The sequence below is a fragment of the Bos mutus genome, chromosome 22 (genome assembly GCF_027580195.1).
Source record: "Bos mutus isolate GX-2022 chromosome 22, NWIPB_WYAK_1.1, whole genome shotgun sequence".
Taxonomy (NCBI): Eukaryota; Metazoa; Chordata; class Mammalia; order Artiodactyla; family Bovidae; genus Bos; species Bos mutus.
The window spans coordinates 13,178,036-13,195,331 of record NC_091638.1 but is presented as its reverse complement, the minus strand read 5'-3'; the positions used below and the strand labels follow the sequence as shown (position 1 = coordinate 13,195,331).

At 42.8% G+C, this 17,296-nt stretch overlaps 1 protein-coding gene across 3 annotated transcripts in view; it reads right to left on the bottom strand.

Moving 5' to 3' along the window:
* The window catches only part of MYRIP (myosin VIIA and Rab interacting protein), a 224,861-nt gene that overhangs the window by 176,287 nt on the left and 31,278 nt on the right, over positions 1 to 17,296 (bottom strand). For all 3 annotated transcript variants that reach the window (XM_070359165.1, XM_070359163.1, XM_070359164.1), the window contains exon 2: positions 16,614 to 16,758. In XM_070359165.1, the coding sequence (XP_070215266.1) occupies positions 16,614 to 16,723 (110 nt within the window). In that variant the 5' untranslated portion in view covers positions 16,724 to 16,758. The remainder of the gene's footprint in view (positions 1 to 16,613; positions 16,759 to 17,296) is intronic.

Sequence of the window (17,296 nt, the reverse complement as noted above, 5' to 3'; positions counted from 1 at the left end):
GGCCCACTTGACTTCACATTCCAGGATGTCTGGCTCTAGGTCAGTGATCACACCATCGTGATTATCTGGGTCGTGAAGATCTTTTTTGTACAGTTCTTCTGTGTATTCTTGCCAGCTCTTCTTAATATCTTCTGCTTCTGTTAGGTCCATACCATTTCTGTCCTTTATTGAGCTCATCTTTCCATGAAATGTTCCTTTGGTATCTCTGATTTTCTTGAAGAGATCCCTAGTCTTTCCCATTCTGTTGTTTTCCTCTATTTCTTTGCATTGATCACTGAAGAAGGCTTTCTTATGTCTCCTTGCTATTCTTTGGAACTCTGCATTCAGATGCTTATATCTTTCCTTTTCTCCTTTGCTTTTTGCTTCTCTTCTTTTCACAGCTATTTATAAGGCCTCCCCAGACAGCCATTTTGCTTTTTTGCATTTCTTTTCTATGGGAATGGTCTTGATCCCTGTCTCCTGTACAATGTCACGAACCTCATTCCATAGTTCATCAGGCACTCTATCTATCAGATCTAGGCCCTTAAATCTATTTCTCACTTCCACTGTATAATCATAAGGGATTTGATTTAGGTCATACCTGAATGGTCTAGTGGTTTTCCATACTTTCTTCAATTTCAATCTGAATTTGGCAATAAGGAGTTCATGGTCTGAGCCACAGTCAGCTCCTGGTCTTGTTTTTGCTGACTGTATAGAGCTTCTCTATCTTTGGTTGCAAAGAATATAATCAATCTGATTTCGGTGTTGACCATCTGGTGATGTCCATGTATAGAGTCTTCTCTTGTGTTGTTGGAAGAGGGTGTTTGTTATGACCAGTGCATTTTCTTGGCAAAACTCTATTAGTCTTTGCCCTGCTTCATTCCGTATTCCAAGGCCAAATTTGCCTGTTACTCCAGGTGTTTCTTGACTTCCTACTTTTGCATTCCAGTCCCCTATAATGAAAAGGACATCTTTTTTGGGTGTTAGTTCTAAAAGGTTTTGTAGGTCTTCATAGAACCGTTCAACTTCAGCTTCTTCAGCGTTACTGGTTGGGGCATAGACTTGGATTACTGTGATATTGAATGGTTTGCCTTGGAAACAAACAGAGATCATTCTGTCGTTTTTGAGATTGCATCCAAGTACTGCATTACAGACTCTTTTGTTGACCATGATGGCTACTCCATTTCTTCTGAGGGATTCCTGCCCGCAGTAGTAGATATAATGGTCATCTGAGTTAAATTCACCCATTCCAGTCCATTTCAGTTCACTGATTCCTAGAATGTCGACATTCACTCTTGCCATCTCTTGTTGACCACTTCCAATTTGCCTTGATTCATGGACCTGACTTTCCAGGTTCCTATGCAATATTGCTCTTTACAGCATCAGACCTTGCTTCTGTCACCAGTCACATCCACAGCTGGGTATTGTTTTTGCTTTGGCTCCATCCCTTCATTCTTTCTGGAGTTATTTCTCCACTGATCACCAGTAGCATATTGGGCACCTACTGACCTGGGGAGTTTCTCTTTCAGTATCCTATCATTTTGCCTTTTCATACTGTTCATGGGGAATAGGGATTACATAGAATCTGTAGGTTTCCTTGGGTAGTATAGTCATTTTGACAGTAGTGATTCTTCTAATCCAAGAACATGGTATATCTTTCCATCTGTGTCATCTTCAATTTCTTCCATCAGTGTCTTACAATTTTCAGAGGACAAGTCCATTGTCTCCTTGCTGCTGCTAAGTCACTTCAGTCGTGTCTGACTCTGTGTGACCACATAGACAGCAGCCCACCAGGCTCCCCCATCCCTGGGATTCTCCAGGCAAGAACACTGGAGTGGGTTGCCATTTCCATCTCCAATGCATGAAAGTGAAAAGTGAAAGTGAAGTCGATCAGTCGTGTCCGACTCTTGGCGACCCCATGGACTGCAGCCTACCAGGCTCCTCCATCCATGGGATTTTCCAGGCAAGAGTACTGGTCTCCTTAGGTAGGTGTATTCCTGGGTATTCTTTTTCTATGTGATGATAAATGTGATTGCTTCCTTAATTCCTCTTTCTGGTCTTTTGTTGTTAGTGTATAGAAATGCAAGAGATTTTTGTGTATTAATTTTGTATCCTGCAACTTTACTGAATTCATTGATGAGCTCTAGTAGTTTTCTGGTAGCGTCTTTGGACTTTTCAATGTTTAATATCATGTCATCTGGATTATTTTAAATGATGATGAGTTGCATTTAAGCAATACAGTGAGTTTAAATATTCCTACTAATTGTGGAGGGGAGGGAAGGTGCAGATCTCCTGACATTTAACTGAATATTTAACTACACTGGAAAACAAAACCTAAACAAGAGACACACTGTCACGGCTGAGGAAACGGGATGAGACTGCCAGTGTTCATTCGCTGTGTTGCTTTATGTAACATGCTTAACTCCTAAAGACTTGATGCTTCGTTGATAAAGCAGGTTATACTTGAATTCAGGACTGATTTTTAAGTTTCAAGTTAGCTCTAAAATTCCATCATCTATCCTGGGATATTCTTTCTCAACTTCAAAGTTTGATACTGTCAGTTCTAGGACAGGGTTCCAATAGTTAAAGGGGAGGCATGAAGAACAGGTCAAGTTTTTCTGACCAGAGGCATCCTCCGCCATTCTCAATAACGACAGCAGTTCAGCAGAATCTCCTCTGTGTCAGGTGATACCGTAAGCACATCAGCAACACTACGGCCTTTCATGGCAGATTAGAGCAGAGTGAAGGGGCTCAGGGGTAGGGACTGGCCTATGTGATTCATGAAGCAGCAGCCCAGGAGGGAAGCCCGCCATACTATGGGTCTGCGACATGCAAGACTTTGGAAACCACTTTCATGGCAGAAAGATGTCTCCAGGAGAAAGCAAACACTCTGAGTGGCTGCATCTAAGGCCAGTTAGTCCTGCTAGGGTGGCTGTGTATGTTCAGAACTTCTACCTCTAGAAGTTTCCCCTTTGTGTTTATTCTGTCAAAAAAGAAAAGTGTGATTTTCACAAAACTCACTCCTCTGCCCACTGGCCCATTTTCTATTTCATACAGAAATGCTTTGTTTCTATAATCAGAAAGAAACCAGAAAGCCTGCGGGGAAACAAATACACAGAACCACCATCCCAAATAAAAGGCATCAGAGTTTCTGGGTCTAAAGAAAAAACAAAACAAAACCATCCTGTCAGCCAAGAGTCTTCTCTGGCCACAGCAGGTCAACACACAAGTGAAGGTACAAATGAAGAGAGACATCAAAGGTCTAAATAATTAAGCATCAGCTACAAAATAAACACAAGCATTTCTATTCTGCCTGTAGAAAATCATCTCATAGCAAAAAAGGGGGAAAGTATCTTGCTTTAGGAAAAGCTAAACCATAAAAACCATTTGAATTTACCAAATAGATATGAATATTTAAAGAGAACTTTATTTAATTGATGAACCAGATACACCAGCCTAGAATAAGGCAAGAACAGACCTCACCTGAGTTCTCATGAGTCTTTACCATGTTCCCCGGGGTTTGTCCATGGGGCTTCACATCTACTGATTCATTTAACCCCCCCACATTCCAGGCAGATAGATATGTGCTTCCCTTGTGGCTCAGCTGGTAAAGAATCCACCTGCCAACTCAGAAGACTTGGATTCGATCCCTGGGTTAGGAAGAGGAAGAAGAAGAGAAAGCCCAGGACCTGCAGAAATGGGACTCAGAGATGTAGTGCAGGGAGGTAGACAACCCACAGCCATGGGAGGTCTGATTCCAGGCAGGGAGGAGATCTGGCAGGAGCACTCAGGTAGGCTCCAGCCCTGGGAAGGAGGGCAGTGGGGCAGGGGAACATGCAGGTAGGATCTGGGAGGCAACACAAAACCTTGTCCCTCCAACTAGGCCACCTTGGGAAGTGACGGAGCTCCGGGCATGTACATACCTGACATGGAATGGGGCAAAATCACAGCCCAGGCTGTGCAGGGAACGGACCCTGGTGGATGTGAGATGCTTAGCCAGGAAGATGGGAAAGGTAAGCTGAGCAGGGCAAGGTGGGAGCTGACTATGGATAACTGTCACAGATACAGGGGCTGACCACGCACACAGGAACTTTGGGGGGAACCTGGGAGAGGCCAGGGATACATCATTCTAGTATTAACTCCAGAGGTGGCTGGAATCACAGATCCCGCCAACCTCCTAAGATCACCACACCTGGAAACCCAGGATCCGGCTAGATATATAGGAACCAGTACTCTGAGTAGCCTCAGGCCTAGGGGATAAGAATCAGTCGGAAGAGGAGGCTTGGGTCCTAGGCCCACACACATGCATAGCTGATGCATGATGGGAGCCCATGAGTCAGGCCAGCGGGGGCCGGTGAACTGCAGAGGACTAGGACTTCCTCTGGGCCCCAGCTCTTCTGGGACTTTAAGGCATCAGTCAGATATCCAGCAAAGGAATCTCAAGGCTGGAGCAGAAATCTCCCATCTCAAAGAAGGCACTCAAAGAGTTATTCTGAGAGAGAAAGTGGTTCACAAATTTCCTTCACTATGATATCAGCTTAGAAACTGGTCCAGGAGATGGGCCTACTTTCTTTTTTCCCTCTATCTTCACTGACATTTATGTTTTGGAAGTATAGTTGATTTACAATGCTGTGTTAATTTCTGCTGAACAGTAAAGTGATTCAGATATATATACAAACACACACACATACACAGGCACATACATATATACTCTTTTTTAATATTCTTTCCCACTATAGTTTATCACAGGATATTGAATATGGTTCCCTGTGCTATACAGTAGGACCTTGCTATTTATCCATTCTATATATAATGGTTTGCATCTGCTAGCCCCAGCCTCCCAATCCCTTGACAACCACAAATCTGTTCTCTACATCCAAGAGTGTTTCTGTCCTGTACATAAGTTCATTTGTGTCGTATTTTTTCCACATGCAGGCAATATCACGATACCTGTGTTTCTCCGTGTCTTACTTCGCTTAATATGATGATCTCTAGGTCCATCCATATTGCTGCAAATGGCATTATTTCATTTTTTATGGCTGAGCAGTCCATGGGGTCACTAAGAGTCAGACACGACTGAGCGACTTCACTTTCACTTTTCACTTTCATGCATTGGAGGAGGAAATGGCAACCCACTCCGGTGTTCTTGCCTGGAGAATCCCAGGGACGGGGGAGCCTGGTGGGCTGCCGTCTATGGGGTCGCACAGAGTCATACATGACTGACGCGACTTAGCAGCAGCAGCAGCATTTCACTGGAGACTTGTATCACATCTCCTTTATCTATTCATATGCTGATGGACATTTAGGTGGCTTCCGTGTCTTGGCTATCGTGAATACTGCTGCCTTGAACATAGGGGTGCATGTATCTCTTTTAATTATAGTTTTGTCTGGGGATATGCCCAGGAGTGGGGATGCTGGGTCATACGGTAATTCTACTTGTAGTTTTCTGAGGAACCTCCATACTGTTTTCCATAGTAGCTGCACCAACTTAACATTTCTACCAACAGTACAGGAGGGTTTGAGATGGACCTATTTTCTTCAGGAGCTGAGTAAGGAGATGAAGGCAAGGGACAGGGCCCCCAAGGCAGGGGCCTGTTTCCAGGAACTGAAGAAGGTCATGGGGACAAGGAAGTTGTCATTCCAGTAGCACAGGGGGAAGGTGAAACTCTGATTTCTATACGGCCCATTTGTGTTCACCAACTCTGCATTTCAGGCCATTTCTGGCTAAGTGCTTGTGGCTATGCCTGAATTACTGTGGCTGAAGGAAGCTGCCTTCACAATAGCTGCAGAAACATTCCTTCTTACTCTCTTCCAAGTCCTGAATTCTGTGCACACCAAATGCCAAACAAATGCTTTCTGGAGCCAGAGATCTGAGGAATGAAAGTCCAGCCAAGAATTCGCACCACAAAAGCTTTATCAGAGCCCAGCAGCGCTGAGCCTCTAACATTGGGAGTGGGAAAGTAAATAATATCAGGAACTTTGAGCTACAAAAGCAATCTAGACTATTGTTATTAAAGAACATGGGATTATAGGGAGGAAGTATCCAGAACTGACAAATTAGTAACTGTACATCTTGAAGGGTGACAAATTAAAAAGAGCATCAGTATGATTCTTTTTCTATGTTATAAGCACATCTGCAGCATCTAGCAAATTTAAGATTCCTTTAACTCTCTTGGCCATTCTTAAAAGCAGGCCCCCACAGGCAAATATGTGATAACTTATGGTTTTATGGTGCCAGAGACATTATATGAATCATGAATATGAGGCCATCCTAAGGCCACTTCATTATTTCAAAAGTCTTGACATAGACTTACTTCGTCAAGCATTAATTCCAAAGAAGTATCAAAGGATTTATTCTCTCCTGAGATGTGCAAACTCTCCGTGGTGAATATGGCATGATCATAATGTGCTGTCCTTTCAAACTGCACAATAAAGCCAATACCAGGCGATCATTCTGAGATCACCTTCACATGGCAGATATGACAATTCTCCAGAGCAAAGGCCAGTGCACAGTTAGGTAGTGAAGACTTCCACTGGCTCTTTCAGATACCTATGAACCTCATAAAGGAAAGGACTAGCCTTAAACAAAATTGGGGAAGAAAGCTTACTTTCTACTCCTATACATTCCAAATTGCTTAATACAGCATTCCAAACTAGCGTTGGCCAATAAAAAAAATATAATGTGAGATATATATATATATATATATATATGGTCTTCTAGTAGTCATAATTTTAAAAAGTAGAAAAGAAACAGGTGAACTTAATTTTATTTTACATCTGACTTGGGCTCCAAAATCACTGCAGATGGTGACTGCAGCCATGAAATTAAAAGGCACTTGCTCCTTGGAAGGAAAGCTATGATAAACCTAGACAACATATTAAAGAGCAGAAACAAAAACTTTAAAGTTTGGGGAAAAAAATAAAGGCAGCGACATCACTTTGCTAACAAAGGTCCGTCTAGTCAAAGCTGTGGTTTTTCCAGCAGTCACGTACGGATGTGAGAGCTGGACCATAAAATAGGCTGAGTGCTGAAGAACCGATGCTTTTGAACTGTGGTGCTGGAGAAAACTCTTGAGAGTCCCTTGGACAGCAAGGAGATCACACCAGACAATCCTAAAGGAAATCAATCCTGAATGTTCATTGGAAGGACTGATGCTGAAGCTCCAATACTTTGGCTACCTGATGCAAAGAGTTGACTCATTGGAAAAGACCCTGATGCTAGGAAAGATCGAAAGCAAAAGGAGAAGAGGGTGGCAGAGAATGACATGGTTGGATAACATCACTGATTCAACGGACCTGAATTTGAGCAAACTCCAATAGATAGTAAAGGACAGGGAAGCCTGGCATACTGCAGTCCATGGGGTTGCAAAGAGTCGGACATGACTTAATGACTGAATAACAACAATACATTTTACTTAAAATGTAATTTTAGATTCATTTCAATGTGTTTTCAATATAAAATTATTAATGAGACACTTTACATTCTTTTCCAAACTAGAGCTTTGAAATCCAGAGTGTATTTCACATCTAGACTACACTTAACATTTGGATAAGCCAAAACATTAAGTGGCTAATAACTACTGTAATGCCCCAGCTACACTTCCCCGTATCCTGACTTAAACCCTACTAGGTTCCCATCCCTGGGAATTTTACCCCAGGTTCTAGGAAGCACAGGTACCAGATTTTCTAAGACAGCCCTAATTTCACCCATTCTGTCCCCGTGGCACCTGGGTCACCTTTTTTTCAGTACCAAGGCAGTGTGCTGTCCTAGTTCTGGGGTGGCACTATCTAGGTTTGATCCTACCTTTCACTGTGTACAACCTGGGCCAGTTTTTAATTTCTTTTTAGACACTCACTTTCCCCATTTTGGAAATGGGTAGACGTAGTGCTCCTCCCAGGAAATGGCAACGCGCTCCAGCGTTCTTGCCTGCAGAATCCCAGGGACGGGGCAGCCTGGTGGGCTGCCGTCTATGGGGTCGCACAGAGTCGGACACAACTGAAGCGACTTAGCAGCAGCAGCAGCAGCAGTGCTTCTCCCAGAGTTTGCTGGGAATGAGAAGAGGTCATATTCCTGGAACACCACACTCTATTCCACATGATTAGCTGTGGTGCAGAAAGAACTGTTGGCAAGTCACTTCACCCACTGCCCCCCACCACAGCTCCTGATTGGGTTGAGGAAACATGTCCTTTTTTCTATCCTGTTGGCATTCCTGGCAGAGGGAATAGGCTCAGATGGCAAAAACAACAACAACAACAACAACAACAAAAAAAAAAACCTGCCTGCAATGAGGGAGACCTGGGTTCGATCCCTGAGTCAGGAAGATCCCCAGGAGGAGGGCCTGGCAACCCACTCTAGTATTCTCCAGAATCCCATGGACAGAGGAGCCTGGTGGGCTACAGTCCGTGGGGTTGCAAAGAGTCAGACACGACAGAGTGAGTAACACACAGGATGCTCCCTGCCGCCCAGACCTTTGTCTCAATCCACTTTAAAAATGCTGTCTGTTTTCCAGGATCAAATCAAATGCACCTCTCCTTGAGGAAGTCCTTCCTTTCTCCTACCTCCCACCTCCAAGATGAAAGTATTCCCATGGGTCTGTTTTTCTCACTCTGCATAGCATCCTAATTATTCATATCAGACTTAGTTCACCTTCTGGACTTCTCCCCAGGGGTTAAGGCACTTAGTAATTTTGTGAACCTTTCTCTCCCTCCCCTACCCTTTCATCCCCCTCCCATTTCCCCAGGAGGCTCCTGACATTCAGTATATGATTTTGAAGCAAATGAATGGATATTCAATAGCTTTGATTTAATATATGTGACCTTTTCATTATTAAAAGTATCAGTACTAAGTAAAAAGGCGATTTAAAAAATCTGTGCAGTCCCTTATAGCTTGAGATTGATACTCTTTATCCTACTCACGTCCCACTCTGAGGTCCCCACACCTGCCCTACACAAGCCTCCGGGACTGCTCCCAGTGTCTCTGCATTGCTGGGCCTTCCCCGTCAAAAGGTGACTCAAATAGAGCTGTGTCTGCCCTTCCACTCCACAGAGTGCACCCGCTTTCGGCTCTGTCATTTCGGAGCCCCGCCAGGTGACTGGCCAGTCAACCTGATCCAGCAGTGCAGAGGAAGGAATCCTGCCTTGCAGCACCCCCTCTCTGCAGCAGATGCATCACCTGGACAGGTGAATGCCACAGCATTCCTGCAGCATCTCCGGGGCTACCCAGGGCAGTGAGGAAGTGCAGGACAGATGCACTCTGTGAACGCATGGTAATTTCATAAACCACGGGGCCTATGTATTCCAGCTGAGTGAAGACAAGGCAATCTGACCTCCAGCTTCAAAGAAGGACATGACTAGGAGTGTTTGTTAATTCATTCCATAAATGTAAATGTCCAGACTAGGGACCCTGAAAGCAAGGGCATTTTACTTTTTGAAAAAGAAACTTCTTGAAAAATTAAATTCGTGTGATAAAATTTTAATTTGTTTAAAATGAATTTTGAATGAAGAAAGATCACTAACTCATTTCATTAAAAGCTCTGTGTTCTTTCTATTTAATAAAATCATAACTGAACCTTAAAGGGGTTTCTGTATAACAGACTAGAAACACAAAGCTTTTCTAATTGAGGGAGATGCTCTGCTTTCCTGCAGTGGGCCTTCCACACGCCCTGGCAGCTTTTAGTTACTTTCTCACAACACTTAGATCTGACTCTTGGGGGATGGATGATTGCCCTCACACCCTGTCACCGAGGTGCAGAGAGGGTGCAGGCTATGTCAGCAAGTGAGTGACAGAAACAGGTCTCCAAGTGCATTAATCCTCTTCTTAACACAGGCCAAAGGAGGAGGAATTTACATACTGTAGCTGCTGGGCTGCAGGCACTGAGCCTCTCAGAGAAAGACTAGACGGGAAGTGCCCTGCCACTCACGCTCCATCCTCCCCTCCCTTCCTTCCCCTGGCCTGGCCTTGCCTGAGCCCAGCAGTCCTTGGCAGGCAGAAGAACACTCTCAGTTCAGCAAACCCTGACAATTAATGGCCAGTCGCATTACGGGAAACCATTTCATCAAATCTAACCCCTGCTCCCCCACAGACCAAGTCCATTAGAGCAGCAGCAAATCCTTGGAAGTTATCCAGATGCTAACTAGCTTCTGGCCAGCACATTTTAAATGAGAAATTTTAAACGCTGTGGCTATCTCATAAACATCTCAGTCTGAACACCAGAGTGCCATGCAATTAACACTCATTTTTAAAACCACTTTGTAAACGTGCCTGACAATATAAAATCACAGAGTATAAATTATGATCCTACTGTAAGTCAGGAGATATTTCCACAGGTGTCTTATAGTATATGAGATGGCAGAAGACCAGGAGCCGAGGGTCCAGGCCAGGCTCTACCCACTAACAGCATGTTCACCCCACAAGCCTCCTTCTACAGCTATAAAGTCAAGGTCCCTTTCAGCTCCCAGAAACTGTATTAGTCAAAGTCATACTAGACTATGCTGCTGTAACAAATAAACCCCAAGGCCTCAGTGACTTATCTCACCAAGAGTTTTTCTTTCCAGCACAAAGTCATCAGAAACTCCCCTCCATCCAGTGTTTTGGAGGTCATCAGAAACTCCCCTCCATCCAGTGTTTTGGAGGTCAGGCTCCCTCCAGCTAACGATGAGGTAAACAGCAGTAGAAGGACCTTTAAGGTCCACATCTGTGTGACCCGAGCATGCTCTGGTCACACAGGGAGCCCTTTATGTCTGCACCTCCCCAGGCTCCTCTGTGGCCCTGACCAGCAAGGAAGTTACTGTGGCCAGTGAGTTCCAGATGGCAAACTTAACACTTGGTGGCCTTTCCGCCTTCCCAAGACTTATTTAAAATGACAGCAAGGAAATACAAATGAAATTGATTCATAAAAGTAAACAGAAAAGGAGGAGACCAATCAGCCACCTACAGATTTCAGTGCAGTTCTGAAAGAGGAAGCAGCGAACTCCATTTTCAATCATAATGACTATTGATTTTCAACAGTAGTGTCAACCTCTGAATAAAACAAGAAAGGCTCAAATTTATGTTTGCAGAACAGCACCCAAATGGCCTCAACCTTGAATACATAAGAATAAAGGTACCGTGTGGACAGATGTGAGATGAAGAAACTGGAAGGGGTGGTAGACAGAAGGTAGGAACATCATATGAATCCTCGTGCTGCCAGACCAAGAAAGGAGCATGAACATGCATGGAACGAGACAGGTTTCAAATGTACATTTGAAAGATGACCAATAGAAAACCAAACCACAGATAATAACAAGCAAGAAACCAAAGGTAAAGTACTCTAAGTAAGTAAGCAAAGTCCCCACTATTCAGAGCAGAAAAATGAAAGACTACCTAAAGTTGATACATCAAGAAATAGCAACATACCCACATATTTTAAATTTACAGATTTAAATTTAAGGCTAGGAGGACTACAGGATTAAGGATAAAACTAATCAAACATGGAGCAGAGGACTGGCGCTTTTCATCTCAGTGTTCTTTACCATTTTGTTTTTTACTATTTGCATGAAATCATCTGATGAAAGACAAGGAATAAAATGAATCAAGTATAATATGTATTTTCTACACATTTACCTGATTCATCTAGACCCCAAGCACCTGGAGGAAGGAGCAGGGTCAACATGTCTTTTGTTCTCTGATGTGCTCCATCCATAGCTTTAATACTATGGTGTGTCCTAGAAAAGGAAATCAACACTGTATTGAAGTTGTACATAAGTACCCCGTCCTCTGCTGCTGCTGCACGTCCACAGTTCTCAGGCCTGCCCAGTCCTCTGCCTTCCCCCTAACTTGTCCTACTATACATATAGTCTTTAATGGGATTAGATGTTCGATATACCACATCCCCAGTGCTTCAGCATATAGTTTCAGTGATACGGGGCCCACAGAGTCACGTTATATAGGAAGACCTCTGACTGTGTATATGCGCAGGAGCTGATGTACCCAATGGTGGTGTGACTCTGCTCATTAGAGGGTGTGGTGGAGAGTGGGAGACAGGAGTCTCCTACTCCCACCGAAGAACAGTTTTGAAAAGGCTTGATCCAATCTATATAATTCAGAGAATGTGGGAAACAGAATTGGCTCTATCCCAGTTAACTGTGTGATGCTGAGAAAGCTCTGTAACCTCTCTGTGCTTTGGTGCCTTCATGTACATGGGGACCCTCCTTATGGGAACTTCTATGAGGAATCAATAATAATGAAATAATGATGGATAATAATACTGGAAACTGCAGTGCATCCAGACTGCTTCATGTCTTCTAGTTGTCTTTCCATTAGTTTATTTCAGTGACCTAATTGTGTTGAACTCTTCAGCCCCTGCCCGCTCTGTCTCACCATCATGTGTTCTGAGGGCATTTAATTCACACTTTCACCACCTATATATTCAGCACACTTAATGTCAGCACTGAAGAACAGATCATTAGAAACACTGTGTAACCTCTACACCTGACACCTACCCTCACAAAAACCTAACCGGAGAAATTAGGTAAATAAAGAGCAGCTGTCCAGGAGAAAAGAAACACAATTCAATTTGAAATCTTAGAAGAAAAATATTCTATTCTGAATCTTATGCTCATTGCCGCAAAAATTAAAGAATTCAAAGACACCTTCTGTATCATAGCTTCCAAGACTCTTCCACGTCTCCTAAACCCAGGCAACGCAGAGAGGCAAGGAAAGGTTTGCCCACTGCAGTGGTTTTGAGTCTGGATTTCCTACGTGTGGTTCAAACTTAGGATACTGCTTGGACTTTGTTCCACCACTGCACTCTCCCCGGCTCCCTCCCTTCCAGCTTCTCTGGAAACACAGAGGCGCATTCCTGAATCAGAAGCCGACATCTGTTGTTGCCTCCGCCCTGCTTGATGTCACCCCAGAGAGCAGCCCAGCTCCCTCCCTCACCTCCTTCAAGACCACAGAGGTCTTCCCTGAGCAGCCCATGCACTAAAGAGCCCCCTGCCCATCCCCAGCCAGTCTCTGCCCCCATTTCTCCGCTTCATTCTTTTTCGTGGCTCTCATCACCTAATACATACAAGTATATTTTTATTTATTTACATCCTCTCTCTCTGCCCTCCCTCTAGGGCAGCACTAGCCAATTGAAATATAATGTGAGACATGTTTAATTTTAAATTTTCTAGTACCCAAGCTAAAAAAGAAGTAAACATAAGCAGGGAAAATTAATTTTAATGTTTCTTCTTTAACCTCATGTATCCAAAATTTGGTGTTTCAAAATGTAGTCAACATAAAAATTATTAATGAGATAGCTTACATTTTTCGGTACTAAAATTTGGAGATCTGGTGTGTATGTTACAGTTATAGTGCAAGTCAATTCAGACTCACCCCATTATAAGCGCACAAAGCCATATGTGGTTGATGGCTATAGTATGGGTAGTATAGCTCTGAAATATAAACTCCATGGGGTGAAGGCTCGTTTGGCTCACTGTTATGTACCCAACAGCTAGAACAGTGTCTGGCACATGGGATTTTTTAAGTGTAGTTGATTTACAATGTTGTGTTAATTTCTGCTGCATAGCAAAATGACTTCAGTTATACATACATATACACACACACACATTTTCCTTTTTAACTATTCTTTCCATTATGGTTTATCATAGTATATTGAATATAATTCTCTGTGCTATATAGTAGGACCTTGTTTATCCATTCCATATACAAGAGTTTACACCTGCTAACCCCAACCTCCCATCCACACCATCCCGCCCAACCCCCCTCCCCCTGGGCAACCACAAGTCTGTTCTGTAAGTTTGAGAGTCTGTTTCTGTTCTGTAGATAGGCTCGTTTGTCTCATATTTCAGATTCCACATATACGCGATATCATACGGTGCTTGTCTTTCTGACTTCCTTCACCTAGTACGCTAACTTCTAGTCACATCCATGTTGCTGCAAATGGCATCATTTCATTTCTTATATTGCATTATATATAAGCACCGCATTGTGTTATCCACTCATCGGTCAACAGACACTCACTCCACTTGTTTGCATGTCTCGGCTATTTTGAACAGTATTTCTAGGAACACAGGGGTGCTTGTATCATTGTGGATTGAGTTTTGTCTAGATATATTCCAGGAGTGGGATTGCTGGACATACGGTAATTCTATTCTTAGCTTTCTGAGAATACTACTTTCCACAGTGCCTGGAACAACTTACATTCTCCAACAGTGCAAGAGAGTTCCCTTTCTTCCACATCCTCTCCAGCATTTGTTATCTGTAGACTTTCTAATGATGGTCATGCTGACCAGTGTGAGGTCATACACACTGTAGTTTTGATTTGTGTTTCTCTGAAACTCCAGTACTTTGGCCACCTCATGTGAAGAGTTGATTCATTGGAAAAGACTCTGATGCTGGGAGGGATTGGGGGCAGGAGGAGAAGGGGACGACAGAGGATGAGATGGCTGGATGGCATCACTGACTCGATGGACATGAGTCTGGGTGAACTCCGGGAGTTGGTGATGGACAGAGAGGCCTGGCATGCTGCAGTTCATGGGGTCGCAAAGAGTCAGACACGAATGAGCGACTGAACTGAACTGAACTGAACTGAATAATTAGCAATGTTGAGCATCTTTTCAAGTGCCTATTGGCCATTTATATTATTTCTTTGGAGAAATGTCTATTAATGCCTTCTGCTCATTTTTCAACTGAGTTGTTTGTTTTTTTGTTGTTGAGTTGTATGAGCTATTTGTATATTTTGGAAATATACACCTGTCAGTCACACCACTGGCAAATATTTTCTCCTATTCTGTAGGTTGTCTTCATTTTGTTTATGGTTTCCTTTGCTGTGGAAAAGCTTGGAAGTTTGATTAGGTCCCATTTGTTTAGTTTTGTTTTTATTTCTATTGCCTTGGAAGAATGACCTAAGAAAACATTGGTATGATTTATATCAGAGAATGTTTTGCGTATGATCTCTTCTAGGAATCTCAGGATACCATACCTTATATTTAAGTCTTTAAGTCATTTTGAGTTTATTTTGTGTATAGTGTGAGGGTATGTTCTCATTTCAGTTTACACGTGCCTACCCAATTTTCCCAACTCTACTTGCTGAAGAGACTGTCTTTTTCCCATTGTATACTCTTGCTTCCTTTGTTGAAGATTGATTAACCAGAGGTCTGTGGGTTTATTTCTTGGCTCTCTATTCTGTTCCATTGATTCATAGTCTGTTTCTATGGCACATGGTTTTTAAATCAACTAACTATTTAACATATTTCTTGTCTTCCATCTAACAAGCACGTATTGAATATATACAATATGGGAAAAAACATGGTAGAAATAAAGTTAATTACACGAGGGTGCTTACAAGAAATGGGGGTTACTCTTCTACAGAAACAGAAAGACTGAGAAACTCCAAGGGCAAAAGGAAACAACCCATGTCAGTTTTAAGCAGAGTGGGAAAGGGCATGATTCGAACTGAACTGGGGCACCACTCTGGAGAAGTAGAGACAGGATCATGGAGAAGTCACTGCAGTGACTGGGATGGAGAGCCATGAAAGCTGGACTGGAAGCAGGTTGGGAGAGATGTGGAGGAGGCAGAAGTAACAAGGCTGGGCCCTAGCCTGCGTGAGAACCAAGTCAGGGAGGAATTATAAAGACAGGTTTTGAACTCAATGGCCAAGGAAGGAGACAGTACCATGACAAACCTGTGAGATCCTAAGAGATAACAGGTTTGTGGGGGTCTCCCTGGCAGGCTAGTATTGAAGATTTCATCTTCTAAGGCAGGGTATATGAGTTTGATCCCTGGTTGGGGAACGAAGATCCCACATGCCTTGTAGCCAAAAAATAAGAAACCCAAAACATAAAACAGAAATAATATTGTAACAAATTCAATAAAGACTTAAAAAAAAATGGTCCACATTAAAAAAAAAAAAAAGAAACCTTAAAAAAATTCAAACATAAAAACAAGTTTATGGAGGACAGGAGCTCATGAGGACTTGCCATCAGGTTCTAACACACAAACCCCAGCACATGACCGCATTTCCATCATTGTGACTTCTTCCAAATTTAGGCAGCACAGTACTTCCAAGAACATCCCACAAGAAAATATCAACTGCAGAGGAGTCAGAAGCCCCCCTCTCTGGGTCTCAGTTTTCCCTTCTATAAAATGAGGGGGCAAGGTTGAGTCAGGTATTCCCATCCCAGCCTGGAGATCATTCTCCTTGAATCAGGTGTTCAGAGCTCTCTTTCTGTGCCATAGTAGCCAAGAGCTCTAACAGAAGAGTATACAGCTATAAGTCTAATTCTCCCATTTATATAACACTTGGGTTATTCTTCAAGAGTACCTGGACAAGAAAATAAAAGCCAGGAGCAAGCTCAAAGCAGCTCTTGTCATCACAAACTCCATCCATTCCACAGCTAATAATGTATCAGGTAGGCAGCCAAACAACAATGTTGACTGCCAGTGTGAACAGTCACATTCCTGAGCTGACATTGTGATGTCCAGCAGTGAAGCCAGTCAGCCTGACTATGGAGGGAAGGGCATTCTTTTTACATGTGTTTACATGATATAAACACTTTGAACACAGGGCTGACAGCAAGGAGCATCAGGAAGCCTGTTTCACTTGTCCACACGTGGTTCAATGTACCCAGGCGCAAAACAGCATCTCACCTGAGACGCTCTTCCTCTCTTTTTCGGAGATTGAAGTCTCGCTGGACCACCTGGAGAACATGCTCTGTTTCATCGTCGGTCAGACCAGACAGGTCCAGCTTCCTCCCCATGATTTAATACCAAACACAGAGGGATGAGACAAGACCTGAGAAATCAAAGGAAAGACCACAAATTGAGGGCAAGAAAATAGTTCTCCATGGGTAAAATCAACCAATGTTGTTATTAAACAGAATTAAACACAGTGTTTATATAAGGTGGTTTCCTGCTCTGCTTTCATACTCAGCAAATATTTAGAGACAACTTCAGCAAGGCTGCAGAGAAAAAGTGACAGTAACTGATCATCAACACTGTTATTTATCCCAGTTCTTAAATTAGAAAAAAAACGATAAATTATTATTTTCAATAAAATGAGGTGTACATGAGATCTGCTGTAAATTTCTGCAAAACGCCAAAAGACAATATCCAAAACTTCTCAAGTTCTGTGATTTGAAGTCTCAAATTGTAATTACACATAATTGCACGATAAAAAAATCATACTTTAAAAAATATCCTCTATATCTCCTGAAGCTTTTATCACATGACTAAAATACAAACTAGAAATTGATAAACTCTCTTCTGCAAAAAAAAAAGTAAAATAATACCTTTAGACATTTTCTTAGCACCAGAAAATATATTTCAAAGAA